General features: G+C 44.7%; 1 protein-coding gene across 1 annotated transcript in view; it reads right to left on the bottom strand.

Annotated features, from left to right (window-relative positions):
- LOC110536793 (exosome RNA helicase MTR4) overlaps positions 1-19,435 on the bottom strand; it is a 55,051-nt gene that overhangs the window by 19,469 nt on the left and 16,147 nt on the right. Inside the window, exons 11-19 of the mRNA XM_036936984.1 lie at positions 17,747-17,826; positions 16,637-16,747; positions 16,246-16,347; positions 11,318-11,443; positions 4,279-4,429; positions 3,558-3,730; positions 3,263-3,331; positions 1,521-1,649; positions 77-187 (exon numbers count right to left, since the gene is read on the bottom strand). Of these exons, the coding sequence (XP_036792879.1) occupies positions 77-187; positions 1,521-1,649; positions 3,263-3,331; positions 3,558-3,730; positions 4,279-4,429; positions 11,318-11,443; positions 16,246-16,347; positions 16,637-16,747; positions 17,747-17,826 (1,052 nt within the window). The remainder of the gene's footprint in view (positions 1-76; positions 188-1,520; positions 1,650-3,262; positions 3,332-3,557; positions 3,731-4,278; positions 4,430-11,317; positions 11,444-16,245; positions 16,348-16,636; positions 16,748-17,746; positions 17,827-19,435) is intronic.

Below are 19,435 nucleotides of genomic sequence, written 5' to 3'. Positions count from 1 at the left end.
CTGATTTCTGAGTAGCTTGAGCAATAGTGTTAATGGTTGAGAAAGGCATTGATGAACACAAGGCTGTCTCTCACACCTGTATGGATTTCAGCATGCTCTGTCTGTTGTCATAAGGCCGGAGGTCTTTGGGGATGTAGAGACGGACTGAACTGATAGAGGTCAAGAGGCGGAGCATCACAGGAACCACCTGATCACAAAGACAAATAGTATATTATTTTATGTATACAGTTCATCTCTAAATATATTAGTATCTATTTAGTATCCAACATGGTAGCCATCATCGACTGCAGCAGGAGATCCTGAAATACTTAATGGGGGTTTTAAACACAAATACAGCACTAAAATGCAATCCTGACTGCTGCTATGTCTACAAGTCTGTGGGATCTTTATCTTAGCACAAACTGAAGAACACCTGATTTAACCTTTCCAGTTTAAATCAAACTTGTTCCCCTAGCCTGTACTTCTAGTTAATGCAGCATAAGGCATTTAGCAGAAGCCAGCCCAGAGAGCAGGACCAGGAAGTGTTTTAGCTGGAGTTTATTGGCTCCTCAGAGATAATATGAGCCAAGAGGCAGCTGAAGTACTCTTGATGTAGACACAGAGCTCAGGGGTTTAGGACTGGTTGACAGAACTAAATAACACAAGACACTGGGACTCTAAAGGGACTAGCGTACAATTGAGGGAAAATGCGCCGCAACAGCAGAGGCAGTTTTAATGCATGGAATTAGATCTGGGTTCAAATACCACTTGAGATCTTTCAAATACTTTGAGTGTATCCTTTAACCTGCCTGGAGGGCCAGGTGGTGGGCAGGGTTTGTACTTTAGGGGCTGTTCTATTGGTCCATTAAGCCAAGCAAACTTAAGTCAAATGTGCAGCAGCAACAGCTAATGAAATCAGGTAAAAAAATAACACTGTGGGAGTGTGTGAATATGAACTCTTAACTGAAAGAGATCTAAGAGTTCGGAAGGTGTTTATATTACATGGAAGGTTACCAAACCAAATGTTTTGAATGAGGAGCATCTTTTCCAACCACACAAGCATGGTATGTTTCAATCTGAGAATGAAGGAACGTCTTAAATGGCTCTAAATTAGATACCATTTTAGAAAATGTATCTTAGAATCAAGAGGATATGCAGTATTAGCCAAACATTATTCCATTTAATTGTGTGGATGTTGCTTTAAATTGAAGAGAAGCTCTCTAGGACACAGCCCAGCAGCAGTTTGACCACTAAAGCCTTGGCCATGTTTGATTTCCTTCAGTCTCAAGGACAGTTAGTAACCCCTCCCATAATGATTGTGTGTGGACTACATTCTAGAATGTATTAATTTTGGATTCCATCCTACTGCTGACCACCAAACTAGGAATATATAGTGTCCAGTCGTCACAGCAATGCATACACATGGACTATCTCAATTGGCTCCTATTGGGTCTCTCACACAGGGTCAAATGTAGTGCACTAGAATAGGGAATAGGGTGCTACTTCTGACAGAGCCATGGCGTTTTCCATCATATGCACACCTGCATTTCACCCTTCTCCCCAGTGGCAGCAGGTTTAGCAGCCTCTGTAGCTGCATTCTTCACACTCTCCTGACTACAGTGGACCAGCACCTCCACCACGTACAGAGGGTCTGCATCACCTGTACTGGCCTGGAGAAGAAAAACATACATACTCAACATGGGCACGACACTAAGCTGAAGGACAACACGTACATTACACAAAGGCCAAAACATAAGCGATAAACTATATCTACTTTGTAGTTACTTTAAATACTAAATGTTGTTTTCAAAGATACTTTCTGATAACATTCAACAAACTCAGCAAAAGAGAAAAGTCCCTTTTTCAGAACCCTGTCTTTCAAAGAAAATGAGTAAAAATCCAAATAACTTCACAGAGCTTCATTGTAAAGGGTTTAAACACTGTTTGCCATGCTTGTTCAATGAACCATACACAATTAATGAACATGCACCTGTGGGACGGTCGTTAAGACACTAACAGCTTACACATGGTAGGCAATTAAGATCACAGCTATGAAAACTTAGGACATTAAAGAGGCCTTTCTACTGACTCTGAAAAACACAAAAAGAAAGATGCCCAGGGTCCTTGCTCATCTGCGTGAACGTGCCTTAGGCATGCTGCAAGGAAGCATGAGGACTGCAGCTGTGGCCAGGGCAATAAGTTGCATTATCCGTACTGTGAGACGTCTAAGGCAGCGCTACAGGGAGACAGAACGGACAGCTGATCGTCCTCGCAGAAGCAGACCACGTGTAACAACACCTGCACAGAATCAATACATCTGAACATCACACCTGTGGGACAGGTACAGGATGGCAACAACTGCCTGAGGTACACCAGGAACGCACAATCCCGCCATCAGTGCTCAGACTATTCGCAATAGGCTGAGAGAGGCTGGACTGAGGGCTTGTAGGCCTGTTGTATCACCGGCAACAACATCGCCTATGGGCACAAACCCACCATCGCTGGAACAGACAGGACTGGCAAAAAGGTGATCTTCACTGACGAGTCGCGGTAGTGTCTCACCAGGGGTGATGGTTGGATTCGAGTTTATCGTCGAAGGAATGAGCGTTACACCGAGACCTGTACTCTGGAGTGGGATCAATTTGGAGGTGGAGGGTCCGTCATGGTCTGGGGCGGTGTCACACCATCATCGGACTGAGCATGTTGTCATTGTATGCAATCTCAATGCTGTGCGTTACATGGAAGAGATCCTCCTCCCTCATGTGGTACCCTTTCTGCAGGCTCATCCTTACATGACACTCCAGCATGACAAAGCCACCAGCCATACTTCTCATTCTATGCGTGAGTTCCTGCAAGACAGGAATGTCAGTGTTCTGCCATGGCCAGCGAAGAGCCCAGATCTCAATCCCATTGAGCACGTCTGGGACCTGTTGGATCGGGGGTGAGGGCTAGGGCCATTCCCCCCAGAAATGTCTGGGATCTTGCAGGCACCTTGGTGGAAGAGCGGGGTAACCTCTCACAGCAAGAACTGGCAAATCTGGTGCAGTGCATGAGAAGGAGATGCTCTGCAGTACTTAATTCAGCTGGTGGCCACACCAGATACTGGCTGTTACTTTTGATTTTGACCCCCCCCTTTCTTAAGGGACACATTTTTCCATGTCGGTGGAACTTGTTCAGTTTATGTCTCAGTTGTTGAATCTGGTTGTGGTCATACAAATATTTACACATGCTAAGTTTGCTGAAAATAAAGTGAGAGGACGTCTCTTTTTTTAATCCATATTACCTTGACGTTTGACTTCTTTGAGAAATTAACGACTACGCCCCATCCAAAGTCAACATCTTCGTTTTTGACCTGTAAAAAAGGGTCAACGCAATTGGCACATCTGTATGTTCAGTAATAAATAGTTCCTTATCTGAGCAAAACTAAGTTGTTTTCTATCCGCGGAAGCCTTATTAAACAGAACAAAGACAAAGTAGATGGGGAAATGGTGGAGCACATTTTGTCTGTGTGGTTGTGCAATATAGAAATATTTCAGTTGGTGGTGTTGGCTGTGGTATGAGTGCTATTTGTTTCTAACCTTGACCAATCTACCAGGCTGGAGGAAAGGAAGGCAGAACTTGGGTTTGTGGACAAACTCTTCGATCTCTTTGCCCAGTTTAGCCAGCTGCTGGCGGATCTTATAGTAAGTGACCACACTCTCCTCGTTGGGGATCTCTATGGCGTTATACATCTTCTCCAGCTTCCCCATCTCTGTGGAGTTAAAACAGAGATCAATCATACCCAGAGAAAAACTAGAATGGGGATTCTCGTATTCTATTCTAATTTTAAGGTGATCATAGCAAACCTAACACAATGTCCACAGCGGTGGTCAAACGACACAGAAATAGCACCTGATGTTGCCATGTACAGTGTGTACAAAACATTAAGAACACCTTGCTAATATTGAGATGCTTGCTTGGCGGTCAGTGCATCAATACCGTTATTTCGTAAAATACGGTATACCAGGCAGCCCTAAGTGACATCAGTAAGGGACCATAGCTATCACCTGGATTCACCTGGTCAGTCTACGCCATGGAAAGATCAGGTGTTCATGTTTTGTACACTCAGTGTATAGAGTTCAAATGCTCAAAGATAAAACATTACTTGTGCTATACTTAGCCAGACCAAATCAACAGAACAGAACGTTGAATGAACTTGGTAAATTAATTTGAATAAAGCACCACTGGCAGGAGAATTCCTATGAAAGAGGATCCGAGAATTACATATAGGACTAGACTTGAAGGGTTGTCTGCACTCACTCTCTACGACGCCGGGCACAGCCCTGTAGTGCTGAAACTGGTAGAAAGACTTCTCCAGCATGTACTCGGGGTTGATCTCCTCCACCCGCAGCAGGTTGAGAACCATGTTGTAGGTGAGGTGGAAGGCACTGTTGAGAGGGTCAGCTGAGCCCTGTGGAGAGCGGGAGGAGAGAGGAAGGTTAAACAGGTCGCTATTCAGCAGGTTGAGGACCATGTTGTAGGTGAGGTGGAACAGGAGAGGAAGTAAGGCTGAGCGATACATAAAATAATTTGATTAATTCAAATGTTTGTTTTTATGTGCGAATTTCCAAATTCCTTCATGGCAAGAAACAATGTTCTTTGTTATTTTTCGTTTATGTCCGCTTGTTCCCATGTTGTCTTTTTGGTCTCGTCTCCTTCGCTCCTTCTCATGTACACCAGAGATCTGAATATAATGACGAGATGCTCATGTTTCCACCCTAATAATGGGAGTTGTTGTCCCAAAGGCTGAAAGGCAGGCAACAAACTTATGTCCAAAATAAGCCCATAGAAACACATTGGGCTTATTTGGGACAGATTCTGGCGAGAGTGAAACCTCTCGCTTCGCCTCTTCCTCTGTTTACACACAAAAACACACACACACACACACACACACACACAAGCCGCCTCCCCCTGCAACACACAACAAATAAAGTTGAGAGATCACATCTTCCTCTCTGTCAAGCAGTTTCAACTCGCTATTTGCATTTGAGGTTTGGTCCAACAGAATGGGTCACATGGACACAAACACACAGACATTACACTGTAATAGAGAAGTTACCCTTTCTATCTACACCATTTTAATGTCTCAACTACTCAAATTGCACACAGAACAGACACTACTAAAACTAAAGTATCAATGAACATTGATTCTGGAAAATGAAAGCTCAGGTTGCAGTACCGCTAGCAGCTTTTTAGCCAAAGACTTATACTAGCTGTCTAGTCTGTTCTATAAAAGTGTAATAAGCATAAAACAATTATATAAGGAATTGGTAACTTGTTGTCATTCTGAAAAATGAGGCAGGTCATTTATTTCAACATCTGAACAAATTGGACAGACTAGCACGCTGTTCAAATGGTTGGAGACGGCTGTGTTCATAATTCAACTGTTCTGATGTGTTCGCAAGTAAACAGATCCAAGTAGGCTAAACTTCAAGTATAAAGATTAGCTGGCTACTCACTAGCACGTGGACTTGTGCTTGAGAGATTGTGTATGAGACCCGTGTTCATTTTTCTATAATGCCTGCTTCAAGAAGTTAGTCATTATTCGTGCATTGTGCATGGTTCAGGTCAAATTTGTAACAAAAAGGGTATTTTCATAGACCGACTTAAACAAAAAAGCACGTTAAACTATTTGATTAAATAATAACATTTTTAGTGAGGCTTATATTTAGCATAAAAAAATTGCACATGAGATATACACTACATGGCCAAAAGTGTGTGTACAACTGTGCATCGAACATTTCATTCTAAAATCATTGACATTATTTTGGAGTTGGTCCTTCCTTTGCTGCGATAACAGCCTCCACTCTTCTGGGAAGGCTTTCCACTTGATGTTGAAACATTGCTGCGGGAATTGCTTCCATTCAGCCACAAGAGCATTAGTGAGGTCGGGAGCTAATGTTGGGCAATAAGGCCTGGCTTGCATTCTGCGCTCCAATTCATACCAAAAGGTGTTCACATTTGTATTTAATTTTTTTTATTTCACCTTTATTTAACCAGGTAGGCTAGTTGAGAACATTATTTTATAGATGACATCGCCGAAGTCGAGGATCGGTAGGATAGTCAGTTTTACGAGGGTATGTTTGCCAGCATGAGTGAAGGTTGCTTTTTGCGAAATAGGAAGCCGATTCTAGATTTAATCTTGGATTGAAGATGCTTAATGTGGGTCTGGAAAGTTTACAGTCTAACCAGACACCTAGGTACGTGTAGTTGTCCACATATTCTAAGTCAGAACCATCCAGAGTAGTGATGCTGGACCGGCGGGCAGGTGAGGGCAGCAATCGGTTGAAGAGGATGCATTTAGTTTTACTTGCATTTAAGAGCAGTTGGAGGCCACGGAATGAGAGTTGTATGGCATTGAAGCTCATCTGGAGGTTAGTTAGCAGTGTCCAAAGAAGGACCAGATGTATACAGAACGGTGTCGTCTGCATAGAGGTGGATCAGACAAGCACCAGCAGCAAGAGCGACATCATTGATGTATACAGAGAAGAGAGTCGGCCCGAGAATTGAACCCTGTGGCACCCCCATAGACACTGCCAGAGGTCCGGACAACAGGCCCTCCGATTTTACGCACTGAACTCTATTAGAGAAGTAATTGGTGAACCAGGCGAGGCTGTCATTTGAGAAACCAAGGCTGTTGAGTCTGCCAATAAGAAAGTGGTGATTGACAGAGTCAAAAGCCTTGGCCAGGTCGATGAAAGCGGCTGCACAGTATTATCTCTTATTGATGGCAGTTATGATATCGTTTAGGACATTGAGCGTGGCTGAGGTGTACCCATGACCAGCTCGGAAACCAGATTGCATAGCGGAGAAGGTATGGTGGGATTCAAAATGGTCGGTGATCGGTTTGTTAACTTGGCTTTCGAAGACCTTAGAAAGGCAGGGTAGGATATAGGTATGTAGCAGTTTGGGTCTAGAGTGGCTCCCCCTTTGAAGAGGGGGATGACCGTGGTAGCTTTGCAATCTTTGGGGATCTCAGACGATACGAAAGAGAGGTTGAACAGGCTAGTAATAGGGGTTGCAACAATTTCATGTGATCATTTTAGAATGAGAGGGTCCAGATTGTCTCGCCCAGGTGATTTGTAGGGGTCCAGATTTTGCAGCTCTTTCAGAACATCAGCCATCTGGATTTGGGTGAAGGAGAATTGTAGGAGGCTTGGGGGAGTTGCTGTGGGGGGTGCAGGGCAGTTACCCGGGGTAGGGGTAGCCAGGAGGAAAGCATGGTCAGCCGTAGAAAAATGCTTTTTGAAATTCTCAATTATCGTGGATTTATCGGTGGTGACAGTGTTTCCTAGCCTCAGTGCAGTGGGCAGCTGGGAGGAGGTGTTCTTATTCTCCATGGACTTTACAGTGTCCCAGAACTTTTTTTGAGTTTGTGCTACAAATTTCTGTTTGAAAAAGCTAGCCTTAGCTTTCCTAACTGCCTGTGTATATTGGTTCCTAACGTCCCTGAAAAGTTGCATCTCACGGGGGATATTTGATGCTAGTACAGTACGCCACAGGATGTTTTTGTGCTGGTCAAGGGCAGTCAGGTCTGGAGTGAACCAAGGGCTATATATCTGTTCCTGATTTTTTTGAATGTGGTATGCTTATTTAAGATGGTGAGGAAGGCACTTTTAAAGAATAACAAGGCATAATCTACTGATGGGATGAGGTCAATATCCTTCCAGGATACACGGGCCTGGTCGATTAGAATGGCCTGCTCGCTGAAGTGTTTCAGGGAGCGTTTGACAATGATGAGGGGTGGTTGTTTGACTGCAGACCCATTACGGATGCAGGCAATGAGGCAGTGATCGCTGAGATCTTGGTTGAAGACAGCAGAGGTGTATTTGGAGGGCAAGTTGGTTAGGATGATATCTATGAGGGTGCCCGTGTTTACGGATTTGGGGTTGTACCTGGTAGGTTCATTGATAATTTGTGTGAGATTGAGGGCATCAAGCTTAGATTGTAGGATGGCCGGGGTGTTAAGCATGTCCCAGTTTAGGTCACCTAGCAGTACGGGCTCTGAAGATAGACAGGGGGAAATCAATTCACATATGGTGTCCAGGGCACAGCTGGGGGCAGAGGGTGGTCTATAGCAAGCGACAACGGTGAGAGACTTGTTTCTGGAATGGTGGATTTTTAGAAGTAGAAGCTCGAAAAGTTTGGGTACAGACCTGGATAGTAAGACAACTCTGCAGGCCATCTCTGCAGTAGATTGCAACTCCACCCCCTTTGACAGTTGTCAAAGAGATGGAATTTCAGGATTTTCTTCAGGAAGATTTTTTGTCTTCCTAAACCAAGATTCAGACACAGCTAGGACATCCAGGTTGGCAGTGTGTGCTAAAGCAGTATAAAACAAACTTAGAGAGGAGGCTTCTGATGTGAACATTAGAGGTCGACCGATTAATCGGAATGGCTGATTAATTAGGGCCGATTTCAAGTTCTCTTAACAATCGGTAATCTGCATTTTTGGACATCGATTGCGGCCGATTACATTGCACTCCACGAGGAGACTGCGTGGCAGGCTGCTTACCGGTTACGCGAGTGCCGCAAGAAGCCACGGTAAGTTGCTAGCTAGCATTAAACGTATCTTATAAAAAACAATCAATCTTAACATAATCACTAGTAAACCACACATGATTGATGATATTACTAGTTTCTTGCTTGTGTCCTGCGTTGCATATAATCGATGCGGTGCCTGTTTATTTCTCATCGAATCACAGCCTACTTGGGTGATTATTTAACAAGCGCATTCGCGAAAAAAGCACCATCGTTGCACCAATGTGTACCTAACCATCAACATCAATGCCCTTCTTTAAAATCAATACGCAAGTATATATTGTTAAACCTGCATATTTTGTTAATATTGCCTGCTAACATGAATTTCTTTTAACTAGGGAAATTGTCTTGCGTTCCGTGCAAGCAGTCAGGGTATATGCAACAGTTTGGGCCGCCTGGCTCGTTGCGAACTGTGTGAAGGCCAATTTAATCCTAATACAGACCATAATTAATTTGCCAGAACTGTACAGAATTATGACATAACATTTAAGGTTCTGCAACGTAACAGCAATATTTAGACTTAGGGATGCCACCCGTTAGATAAAATACGGAACGGTTCCGTATTTCACCGAAATAATAAACGTCTTGTTTTCGAAATGATAGGTCATTATTATGGTAAAATCTGGAAACTAAGACTCGTATTTCTGTGTGTTATTATGTTATAATTAAGTCTATGATTTGATAGAGCAGTGTGACTGAGCCGTGGTAGGCAGGAGCAGGCTCGTAAGCATTCATTCAAACAGCACTTTTGTGCGTTTGCCAGCAGCTCTTCACTTTGCTTCAAGCATTGAGCAGTTTATGACTTCAAGCCTATCAACTCCCGAGATTAGGCTGGTGTAACCGATGTAAAATGGCTAGCTAGTTAGCTCGATGTGCGCTAATAGCTTTTTAAACGTCACTCACTAAGAATTGGAGTAGTTGTTCCCCTTACTCTGCATGGGTAAGGCTGCTTCGAGGGTGGCTGTTGTCGATGTGTTCCTGGTTCGAGCCCAGGTAGCGGCGAGGAGAGGGGTGGAAGCTATACTGTTACACTGGCAATACTAAAGTGCCTATGAGAACATCCAATAGTCAAAGGTATATGAAATACAAATGGTATAGAGAGAAATAGTCCTATAATTCCTATAATAACTACAACCTAAAACTTCTTACCTGGGAATATTGAAGACTCATGTTAAAAGGAACCACCAGCTTTCATATGTTCTCATGTTCTGAGCAAGGAACTTAAACATTAGCTCTCTTACATAGCACATATTTCACTTTTACTTTCTTCTCCAACACTTTGTTTTTGCATTATTTAAACCAAATTGAACAGGTTTCATTATTTATTTGAGACTAAATTGATTTTATTGATGTATTATATTAAGTGAAAATAAGTGTTCATTCAGTATTGTTGTAATTGTCATTATTACAAATATAATAAAACAAATAATTTTTTAAAAATCGTCTGATTAATCGGTATCAGCTTTTTTTGGTCCTCCAACAATCGGTATCGGCGTTGAAAAAAATCATAATCGGTGGACCTCTAGTTGAGACCACTCGTCAACGAAGCCAAGGGCAGTTTGAGTTTTGCAGATACTGTCTTGCGCAATTGAAAGTCTTAGTGAGCGATTACAACAGAATAGTCAGAAGAGAAATGAGATCTCCAGGGGGGCCAGATAATTTAAAATGAGACATTTCACTCCCTGCCATTAATCTGTCATGTGTTAAACTGCCCCTTGGCCCATTAAAGACCCAGTTGTGCAAGCCTAAATGGATCTCAACCCAGGACCAACAACCCAAGGTACCAGAGCAGAGACATGGAGGACTGACTGTTGTCCCAGAGACAACTTTAACATGACAGACCCCTAAATGGAGAGAAAGAGGTTTAAGGTTTGGAGTTTGAGGCCTGAAAGCCTGTTAATCAAACCAAGGCTCCAGACTTCCCAGGTCATATCATGACTCCCTTTGCAAAACTTCTACAGAACTCCAAAAATGGATCAGGAAGGGGGTTGAGGTTTGAACGTTTAAGTCAGTTAATCATACCAAGAGTCCTTAGGTACCTGATGATATCATTGCTCCCTAAAGTTTAAGAGAAGTGTTTGGCTACAGCTGAGTGAGTTTGTAAATGACCCATGGGTCAGGAAGTTGCTAACGGTTCAGAGAAGTGTTTTTCTGCACACGCCTGTGTGTGTTCGGCTGTGGAGCGTGTTTGTTAACGACCTGAGGGCCGGGAAGTAGCTCTATGACCCAGGAGACAACCCCAAAATGACTGACTCACTCTCCCACTGCAGCTCAGGAGGATATGAGGGTCTTGGCTCAGGTTGCAATTGTAAATCCCTTAATCTCTCCACCCCCCTCATTGCAATCATTCGCAGAGTCTGTATGTCACTTGGACAGCGTGTGGAGGGGAGAGATTGAGTCGTTCTGAGAACACTTGGGGAGCTGTGTTGGCACGAGAACCATTGTGACATCATCCCAACAGGGGTTAGGATTATTGCAACGTTCCAAGAGTTACTGGTCTGGTGCTGAACGGATTTTACAACTGGCCAAAGTCTACAGGGACTCAAAACACATGTCTTAGTACGTACACTGTATAACGTCTAAAGAAGATATCAATGCCAAGACTTTAGGCATCCCAATGGTTTGTGTGTGTATTGACACAGTTTATACATGGAGATAAACTATGATGATTAATCATTCATCTCCAAGAATATGTTCCACAGACGCACACGGCTGTTATTTAAAAACCCCAGTGTGCAGTCTGTGGAGTCAGTAGTACCTTGAGCAGCTGTTTCCCTACTGCAGGGCTCATCTTCTCATCAACCATGAAGATGACAATACCTCTCTCGTCCATCCCTCTCCTGCCAGCTCGGCCAGACATCTGGATGTACTCGCCAGACGTGATCTAACAGAGAGAGAGAGAGAGATGCACAACTCATTAATATGGTCACACATCTGTCACACACACACAGCACGTCAACATTCACACAGAGATGTAATGTAGAGCAGAATAAATGTGTAGGACCAATGAAACAAGGAAAACTTTCAGTTTCTAGTCATTCAAACCAATGTGTACAGAATGTCATGGGAAGGATTCTTTTAGAGGTCTACATGTACATGTTCAAATGCTTTTTTTCTGAACCAAATACGAGCTAGAACAGTCAGCGGGGGTATGCTCCTGAAGGTGGATTGTTTTTTTATGCAACATCTACATTACTTGGCGCCAATCCCCCAAACGTGTAAATATTATAAATTGTAATTCTTGTATTATAAAGATGGCACCGGAGAACAAGGCTGACGTTTTCCGTATTCATAAACAATTGTGTTTTTTATTTGTTTATTTTCGTCGTTTGTAAATGATTATTTTTTACTAATATTGTACATAATGTTGCTGCTACCGTCTCATATGACCGAAAAGAACTTGAGGAAATCAGAACACCGATTACGCACCATGGACTGGCAGAATCCTTTTTACCCTTTAACAACTCCGACGAGCCTGACGTGTATGATATACTGCTTCATTTGTATAAAGGCAGAGAAAAAGGGGCCAGAAGGAGGACTGCCTTCTGAGAACTCGTACGCGATCGAATAAAGCCCCACTTCCCTCCATTCTGCTAGCAGACGTGCAATCTTTGGAAAATAAAATCGATGACCTACGCGGAAGATTAAACTACCAACGGGTCATTCAAAAGTGTAATATCTTATGCTTCACTGAGTCGTGGCTGAACGACGACACCATCAACATACAGCTGGCTTGTTATACGCTGTATCAGCAGGATAGAACAGCAGAGTCTGGTAAGACAAGGAGCGGCAGACTATGTATTTTTGTAAATAACAGCGGGTGCACAATATCTAAGGAAGTCTCAAGGTTTTGCTCACCTGAGGTAGAGTATCTCATGATACGCTGTAGACCACACTATCTACCAAGAGTTTATCATCTGTATTTTTCGTAGGTGTCAATATACCACCACAGACGGATGCTGGCACAAAGACCGCACTGAATGAGCTGTATTCTGCCATAAGCAAATAGGAAAACGCTCACCCAGAGACGCCACTCCTCGTAGCCGGGGACTTGAATGTAGGGAACATTAAATATGTCTTACCAAATTTCAATTAGCATGGTAATTTTCAACCAGAGAGAGAAAAAAAAACTAGACCACCTTTACTCCATACACAGAGACGTATACAAAGCTCTCCCTCGCCATCCATTTGGCAAATCTGACCATAATTCAAGCCTCATGATTCCGGGCTTACAAGCAAACATTAAAGCAGGAAGGACCAGTGACTCAAACAATAAAAAGTGGTCATATGAAGCAGATGCTGAGCTACAGGACTGTTTTGCTAGCACAGACTGGAATATGTTCCGGGATTCCGCCTATGGAATACACCACATCAGTCATTGGCTTCGTCAATAAGTACATCAATGATGTCGTCCCCACAATGACCTACATACGCCAACCAGAAGCCATGAATTACAGGCAACATCGCACTGAGCTAAAGGCTAGAGCTGCTGCTTTCAAAGAGTGGGATTCTAACCCGGGAGCTTATTAGAAATCCCGCTACGCCTTCCGACGAACCTTCAATTAGGGAAAGCGGCAATACAGGACTAAGATCGAATCGTACTACACCGGCTCTGATGCTCGTCGGATGTGGCAGGGCTTGCAAACCATTAGACTACTAAGGGAAGCACTGCCGAGGACTGCCCAATGACACAAGCCTACCAGAGGAGCTAAACTACTTCTATGCTCGCTTCGAGGCAAATAACACTGAAACATGCATGAGATGCACCAGCTGTTGCCGGAAGACTGTGTGATCACGCTCTCTGCAGCCGATGTAAGACCTTTAAACAGGCCAACATTCACAAGGCCGCAGGGCCAGACAGATTACCAGGACGTGTACTGCGAGCATGCGCTGACCAACTGGCAAGTGTCTTCACTGACATTTTCAACCTCTCCCTGTCCGAGTCTGTAATACCAACATGTTTTAAGCAGACCATCATAGTGTTCTTGGGCACAGGGACTCAGGTAACCTGCCTAAATGACCACCGACCCATAGCACTCACATCTGTAGCCATGAAGTGCTTTGAAAGGCTGGTCATGGCGCACATCAACACCATTATTCCAGAAACCCTAGACCCACTCCAATTTGCATACCTCCCCAACAGATCCACAGATGATGCAATCTCTATTGCACTCCACACTGCCCTTTCCCACCTGGACAAAAGGAACACCTATGTGAGAATGCTATTAATTGACCACAGCTCAGCGATCAATGTCATAGTGCCCTCAAAGCGCATCAATAAGCTAAGGTCCCTGGGACTAAACACCTCCCTCTGCAACTAGATCCTGGACTTCCTGACGGGCTGCCCCCAGGTGGTAAAGGTAGGTAACAACACCTCCACGCTGATCCTCAACAGAGGGGACCCTCAGGGGTGCGTGCTCAGTCCCCTTCTGTACTCCTTGTTCACTCATGACTGCTCAGCCAAGCATGACTCCAACACCATCATTAAGTTTGCCGATGACACAACAGTGTTAGGCCTGATCACCGACAACAACGAGAGAGCCTATGGGGAGGTGGTCAGAGACCTGGCCGTGTGGTGCCAGGACAACAACCTCTCCCTCAACGTGATCAAGACAAAGGAGATGAATGTGGACTACAGGAAAAAGAGGACAGCGCGCGCCCCCATTCTCATCGACAGGGCTGTAGCGGAGCAGGATCAGAGCTTCAAGTTCCTTGGTGTCCACATCACCAACAGTTGTGAAGAGGGCACGACAAAACCTATTCCCCCTCCGGAGACTGAAAAGATTTGGCATGTGTCTTCAGATCCTCAAAAGGTTCTACAGCTGTACCATCACGAGCATCCTGACTGGTTGCATCACTACCTGATATGGAAACTGCTCGGCCTCCAACCGCAAGGCACTACAGAGGGTAGTGCGAACGGCCCAGTAGATCACTGGGGCCAAGCTTCCTGCCATCCAGGACCTCTATACCAGGCGGTGTCAGAGGAAGGCCCTAAAAATTGTCAAAGACTCCAGCCACCTTGGTAATAGACTTATCTCTGTTACCGCACAGCAAGCAGTACCGGAGCGCCAAGTCTAGGTTGAAGAGGCTTCTAAACAGCTTCTACCCCCAAGCCATAAGACACCGCAATGTCTAATCAAATGGCTACCCAGATTATTTGCACCCCCCCCTTTTACACCGCTGCTACTCTCTATGCATTGTCACTTTAATAACTCCACCTACATGTACATATTACCTCAACTAACCGGTGCCCCCGCACATTGACTCTGTACCGGTACCCCTGTATATAGTCTCGCTATTGTTATTTTACGGCTGCTCTTTAATTACTTGTTACTTTTATTTCTTATTCTTATTTGTTTTTAACTGCATTGTTGGTTAGGAGCTCGTAAGTAAGCATTTCACTGTAAAGTCTACACCTGTTGTATTCAGCATTTCACTGTAAAGTCTACACCATTTCACTGTAAAGTCTACACCTGTTGTATTCAGCTTTTCACGGTAAAGTCTACACCTGTTGTATTCGGCACATGTGACAAATAAAACTTGATTTGATTCTTATGCAAAAATGTTTATTATATTCTACTAAGCCATTTACTTTATGATCATATTCTTAACTTTTATTGTGGTTGTTGCATTGTCGAGGAGGAACCTGCAAGTAAGCATTTCGTTGGACGGTGTTTACCATGTGTATCCCAGACTAGTAAAACTTGAAACTTTACCCTGGCGTTGCAACACCTCTTCAGAACATTAACATGGAGGAGAGCTGGAATGCCTTGATTTGCCCCTTGGCTTTAAAACCCTCTGCTTTACTAACGCTGCATGACACACATGGCCCTGATTAGGCTAATCAACAGATTTTCTTTCATCTCTAACTGTATAAACATTCTCTGCCACGAAACTAACCCGAACAGCTCTGTTGATACCTTCGTCATGCAGATTCAATCATAATCTCTTGGGCATTTTTGGTGCTCTACATCATAAGGTCCTGATTATAAGACTGGCTCTGGACGGTCCTCTCCTCATAAATCTCTGAGAGGGGGAAGGGGAGGAGGGAGGGATGGAGAAAGATGAGCATATGGAGCGAGATAAGAGGGAGCAGTCACCCCACGAAGAGGCCCTGGATTTCTGCTCTCTGTTTTGTTACTGAGGGAGGAAAGGAGAGAGGGGGGAGAGGAGAAGGGAAGCCTTGACTGCATGCGTGGTGTTCTGGCACCAGTTTAACCACACCAGATGTTATTCGCGAGCCTCTTGGACAGCCGCTTCCCTTTCCCTCTCTCCTCATCTTTTCTCCCCCATATCCCTCTCCGAGCCAGAGGTGTAACGATCTGGCCCTTTCATTCCCAACAGCTTGATTCACGGCCGGCCCCGTGGCCCCCAGCTCCTCACAAACAATACGTGGCTGTTTATCTTACGCCAGAGACTCCCAGCTCCCTCTGTGCTCCCTCCGTGGCCTTATAAAGGCGTCAATGCACACACACACACAACGGAAATGATGAACCCTCAATATGACCTGTTAGACAGAGAGAAGAGCGCGTGGCACAATCACAGGTATGTGAGAGCCAGGCTCATCAAAACGAGTGTTACCCGGCGGGAGCCTGGCCCATCAAAAGGTGTGTTACCCAGCGGGAGCCTGGCTCATCAAAAGGTGCGTTACCCAGCGGGAGCATGGCTTATTAAAAGGTGTGTTACCCATCGGAAGTCTTTGCCGTCAAACTTGCGTGCGCTGGTGAACAGGACGGTGCGGGCAGGCATGTTGATGCCCATGGCAAAGGTCTCTGTGGCAAACAACGCCTGAGGAGAGAGGATCAACAACAATACATTTAACAAACTCACTCCAATTTAAAACACACAGGAATGGCTATAGCTTTTTCACCCTATTGAGCTGAGATTAGCCGAGGTATACTGTGCTAGTCTGGTTGGATCCATAATAGTTGCTGGAACCGTGCTGGAAATGACAATATCCAAGCCAGCACAGTATGTTTGGGGTGGGAGTGATAGCGTGAAAAGGTTTCAAGTGAATGACAACGTTCTGTATAAGTTAAAGTGAGATCCAGGTAAGTTCCAGACCGGCAAGGCCTACCTTAATTAGCCCCTCAGAGAAGAGGATCTCAATGGTTTCCTTCAGGATGGGGAGCAGTCCCCCGTGGTGAATCCCTATACCTCTCTTCAGTAGTGGTAGAACATTCTCTACCTGGAAACACAGCAATAATAAGTCATTTGATGAATAACACATTTATTGTTAAAGACACACTAATATATGTCAAAGACAATCTAGAAATCAGTGAAGCCATACAATGATGTCAGATCAAAATGTAAAACTATTTTTTTTTTTTTTACTGTTCACATTAGCTTAAGCCAGCCATCCATCTGAAGAATAAAAATATGCTGTCCTCCTCTGACCCTAGCAGAGCCACACACATGGTTGTGACCATTACCAGACCCTCTGAGCCAGCCTTCAAACTGCAGCAGCCTTCTGACAGCTCTACTACACTATAAACCAACGACCACCGCTCAGTAGAATTTTACATTTGTCACTCAGCAGATGCTCTTACCCAGAGCGACTTACAGGAACAATTAGGGTTACGTGCCTTGCTCAAGGGATTATGTTGACAGGTTAACTTAGTCGGTTCAAGGATTCGAACCAGCAACCTTTCGTTACTGTCCCAATTGTCTTAAATCGCTAGTCTGCCTGCTCAAACTACACAAACAGAAACAACCACAGAAGAACACATCCTATACAGCCTGAACTAACGGTATAAAGGGATAGAGAAATAAGGAAATATAGAGTGTGCTTGTAATCAAAACCACTAGCGCGAACCACAGAGAGACTGGTGGAAACTTTTACAGGCTAATAAAGAATCCACTTTCAGAACCTCCAAAATATCTCTGCATGTCACCGATCTGAACCATTTCAGAACAAGCTCTTCACGTTGCTCTTTGCTGTGGCTCGTGTGTTAGAGTTCTAATAGCCATGGATGACCACACATCAAGGAGACCCAATTCACACAGACTTTATTAGAGTGGAGTTCAACATGACAGGAGACTTTTCTTCTGCCTCTATTGACATTGTATGGGATGCATGAATTGGCTGATTTAAGTGAGAACAGCATGTATTGCAAACAAGCAAATCAGGCTTTTTTCAGTGTGTGGGCATGTATATATTTAATGATATTCAAATCAACCGACCCACCTGAGGCAGCTTCTTGTCATCGTCAGACAGACAGTCTACAGCGTTGTTAAACACCTCCTCTACAAGCTGCTTCTCCTCATCTGGAAAAACAAATGGGACATGTGCATATTAACTGACACGGTCGACCATCAGACATGTATAGTGCCACTTCCGCCACCACTCCAAAGATCAACAGCCTTCTACATTTACATGAGTCAATTGAGCAGACAATTATCCAGAGCCAATTACAGTATTGAGTCATTTAGCAGACCCTCTTATCCAGAGCCACTTACAGTAGTGAGTCATTTAGCAGACGCTCTTATCCAGAGCCACTTACAGTAGTGAGTCATTTAGCAGACGCTCTTATCCAGAGCCACTTACAGTAGTGAGTGCATACATTTTTGTACTGGTCCCCAATAGGAATCGAACCCACAACCCTGGCGTTGCAAACGCCACGCTCTACAGACAGCCACACAGGACCCTCTGACAGGGCAGGTAGTGAGTGTTTTGTCTGAGAACAATGTTGCAGCGCAGACCATGTAAAAGTACATGCAGTGATAGACAGTCTGATGGATCAGACCAGGAACTGAGGCAAACAAGAATAAAATACATGCAGATATGATAACCCACAGCCATTTTCATATTCAAATACATGACTTGTATTTGCACTCCACGGTGACTGTAGGCAGGACCCTGTGTGTGCCGGTATGGGAGGGTGCGCCTCTCCTCTCCTCTCCTATAAATGTGTTCACACCGCTATAGAAATACTAGACGCCATGGTCACATTACTATACAGACACCAGACATACACCACACAGGCGCCACACCATACAGACACCACACACACCAGACACCACACACACCAGACACCATACAGACACCACACACACCAGACAGGCGCCACACCATACAGACGCCACACCATACAGACATTATACAGGCGCCACACCATAGACACTATACAGGCGCCAGAGCATACAGACACTATTCATGGGCCACCCACACAGACACTATACAGGTGCCATATAGTCGACACACCATAGTAGCCACACCATACAGGCGCCACACCATACAGACACCATACAGGCACCATACAGGTGCCACACCATACAGACACCATACAGGCACCACACCATACAGACACCACACAGACAATACAGGCGCCACACCATACAGGCACTATACAGGCGCCATATAGTCGACACACCATACAGGCGCAACACCATACAGGCGCCACACCATACAGACAGCATACAGGCGCCACACCATACAGACAGCATACAGGCGCCACACCATACAGACAGCATACAGGCGCCACACCATACAGACAGCATACAGGCGCCAAACCATACAGACACAATACAGGCGCCACACCATCCAGGCGCCGCACCATACAGAAGCCGCACCATACAGAAGCCATACAGACAACATACAGGCGCCAAACCATACAGGGGCCACACCATACAAGGGCCACACCATACAGACACTATACAGGGGCCACACCATACAGACACTATACAGGCGCCATACCATACAGGGGCCACACCATACAGACACCACACAGACAATACAGGCGCCACACCATACAAGCACTATACAGGCGCCATATAGTCGACACACCATACAGGCGCAACACCATACAGACACTATACAGGGGCCACACCATACAGGTGCCACACCATACAGACACCATACAGGCGCCACACCATA

This window comes from Oncorhynchus mykiss, chromosome 12 (assembly GCF_013265735.2).
Source record: "Oncorhynchus mykiss isolate Arlee chromosome 12, USDA_OmykA_1.1, whole genome shotgun sequence".
Lineage (NCBI taxonomy): Eukaryota > Metazoa > Chordata > Actinopteri > Salmoniformes > Salmonidae > Oncorhynchus > Oncorhynchus mykiss.
The sequence above is the reverse complement of the archived record's forward strand: the minus strand, read 5'-3'. Positions and strand labels throughout refer to the sequence as shown.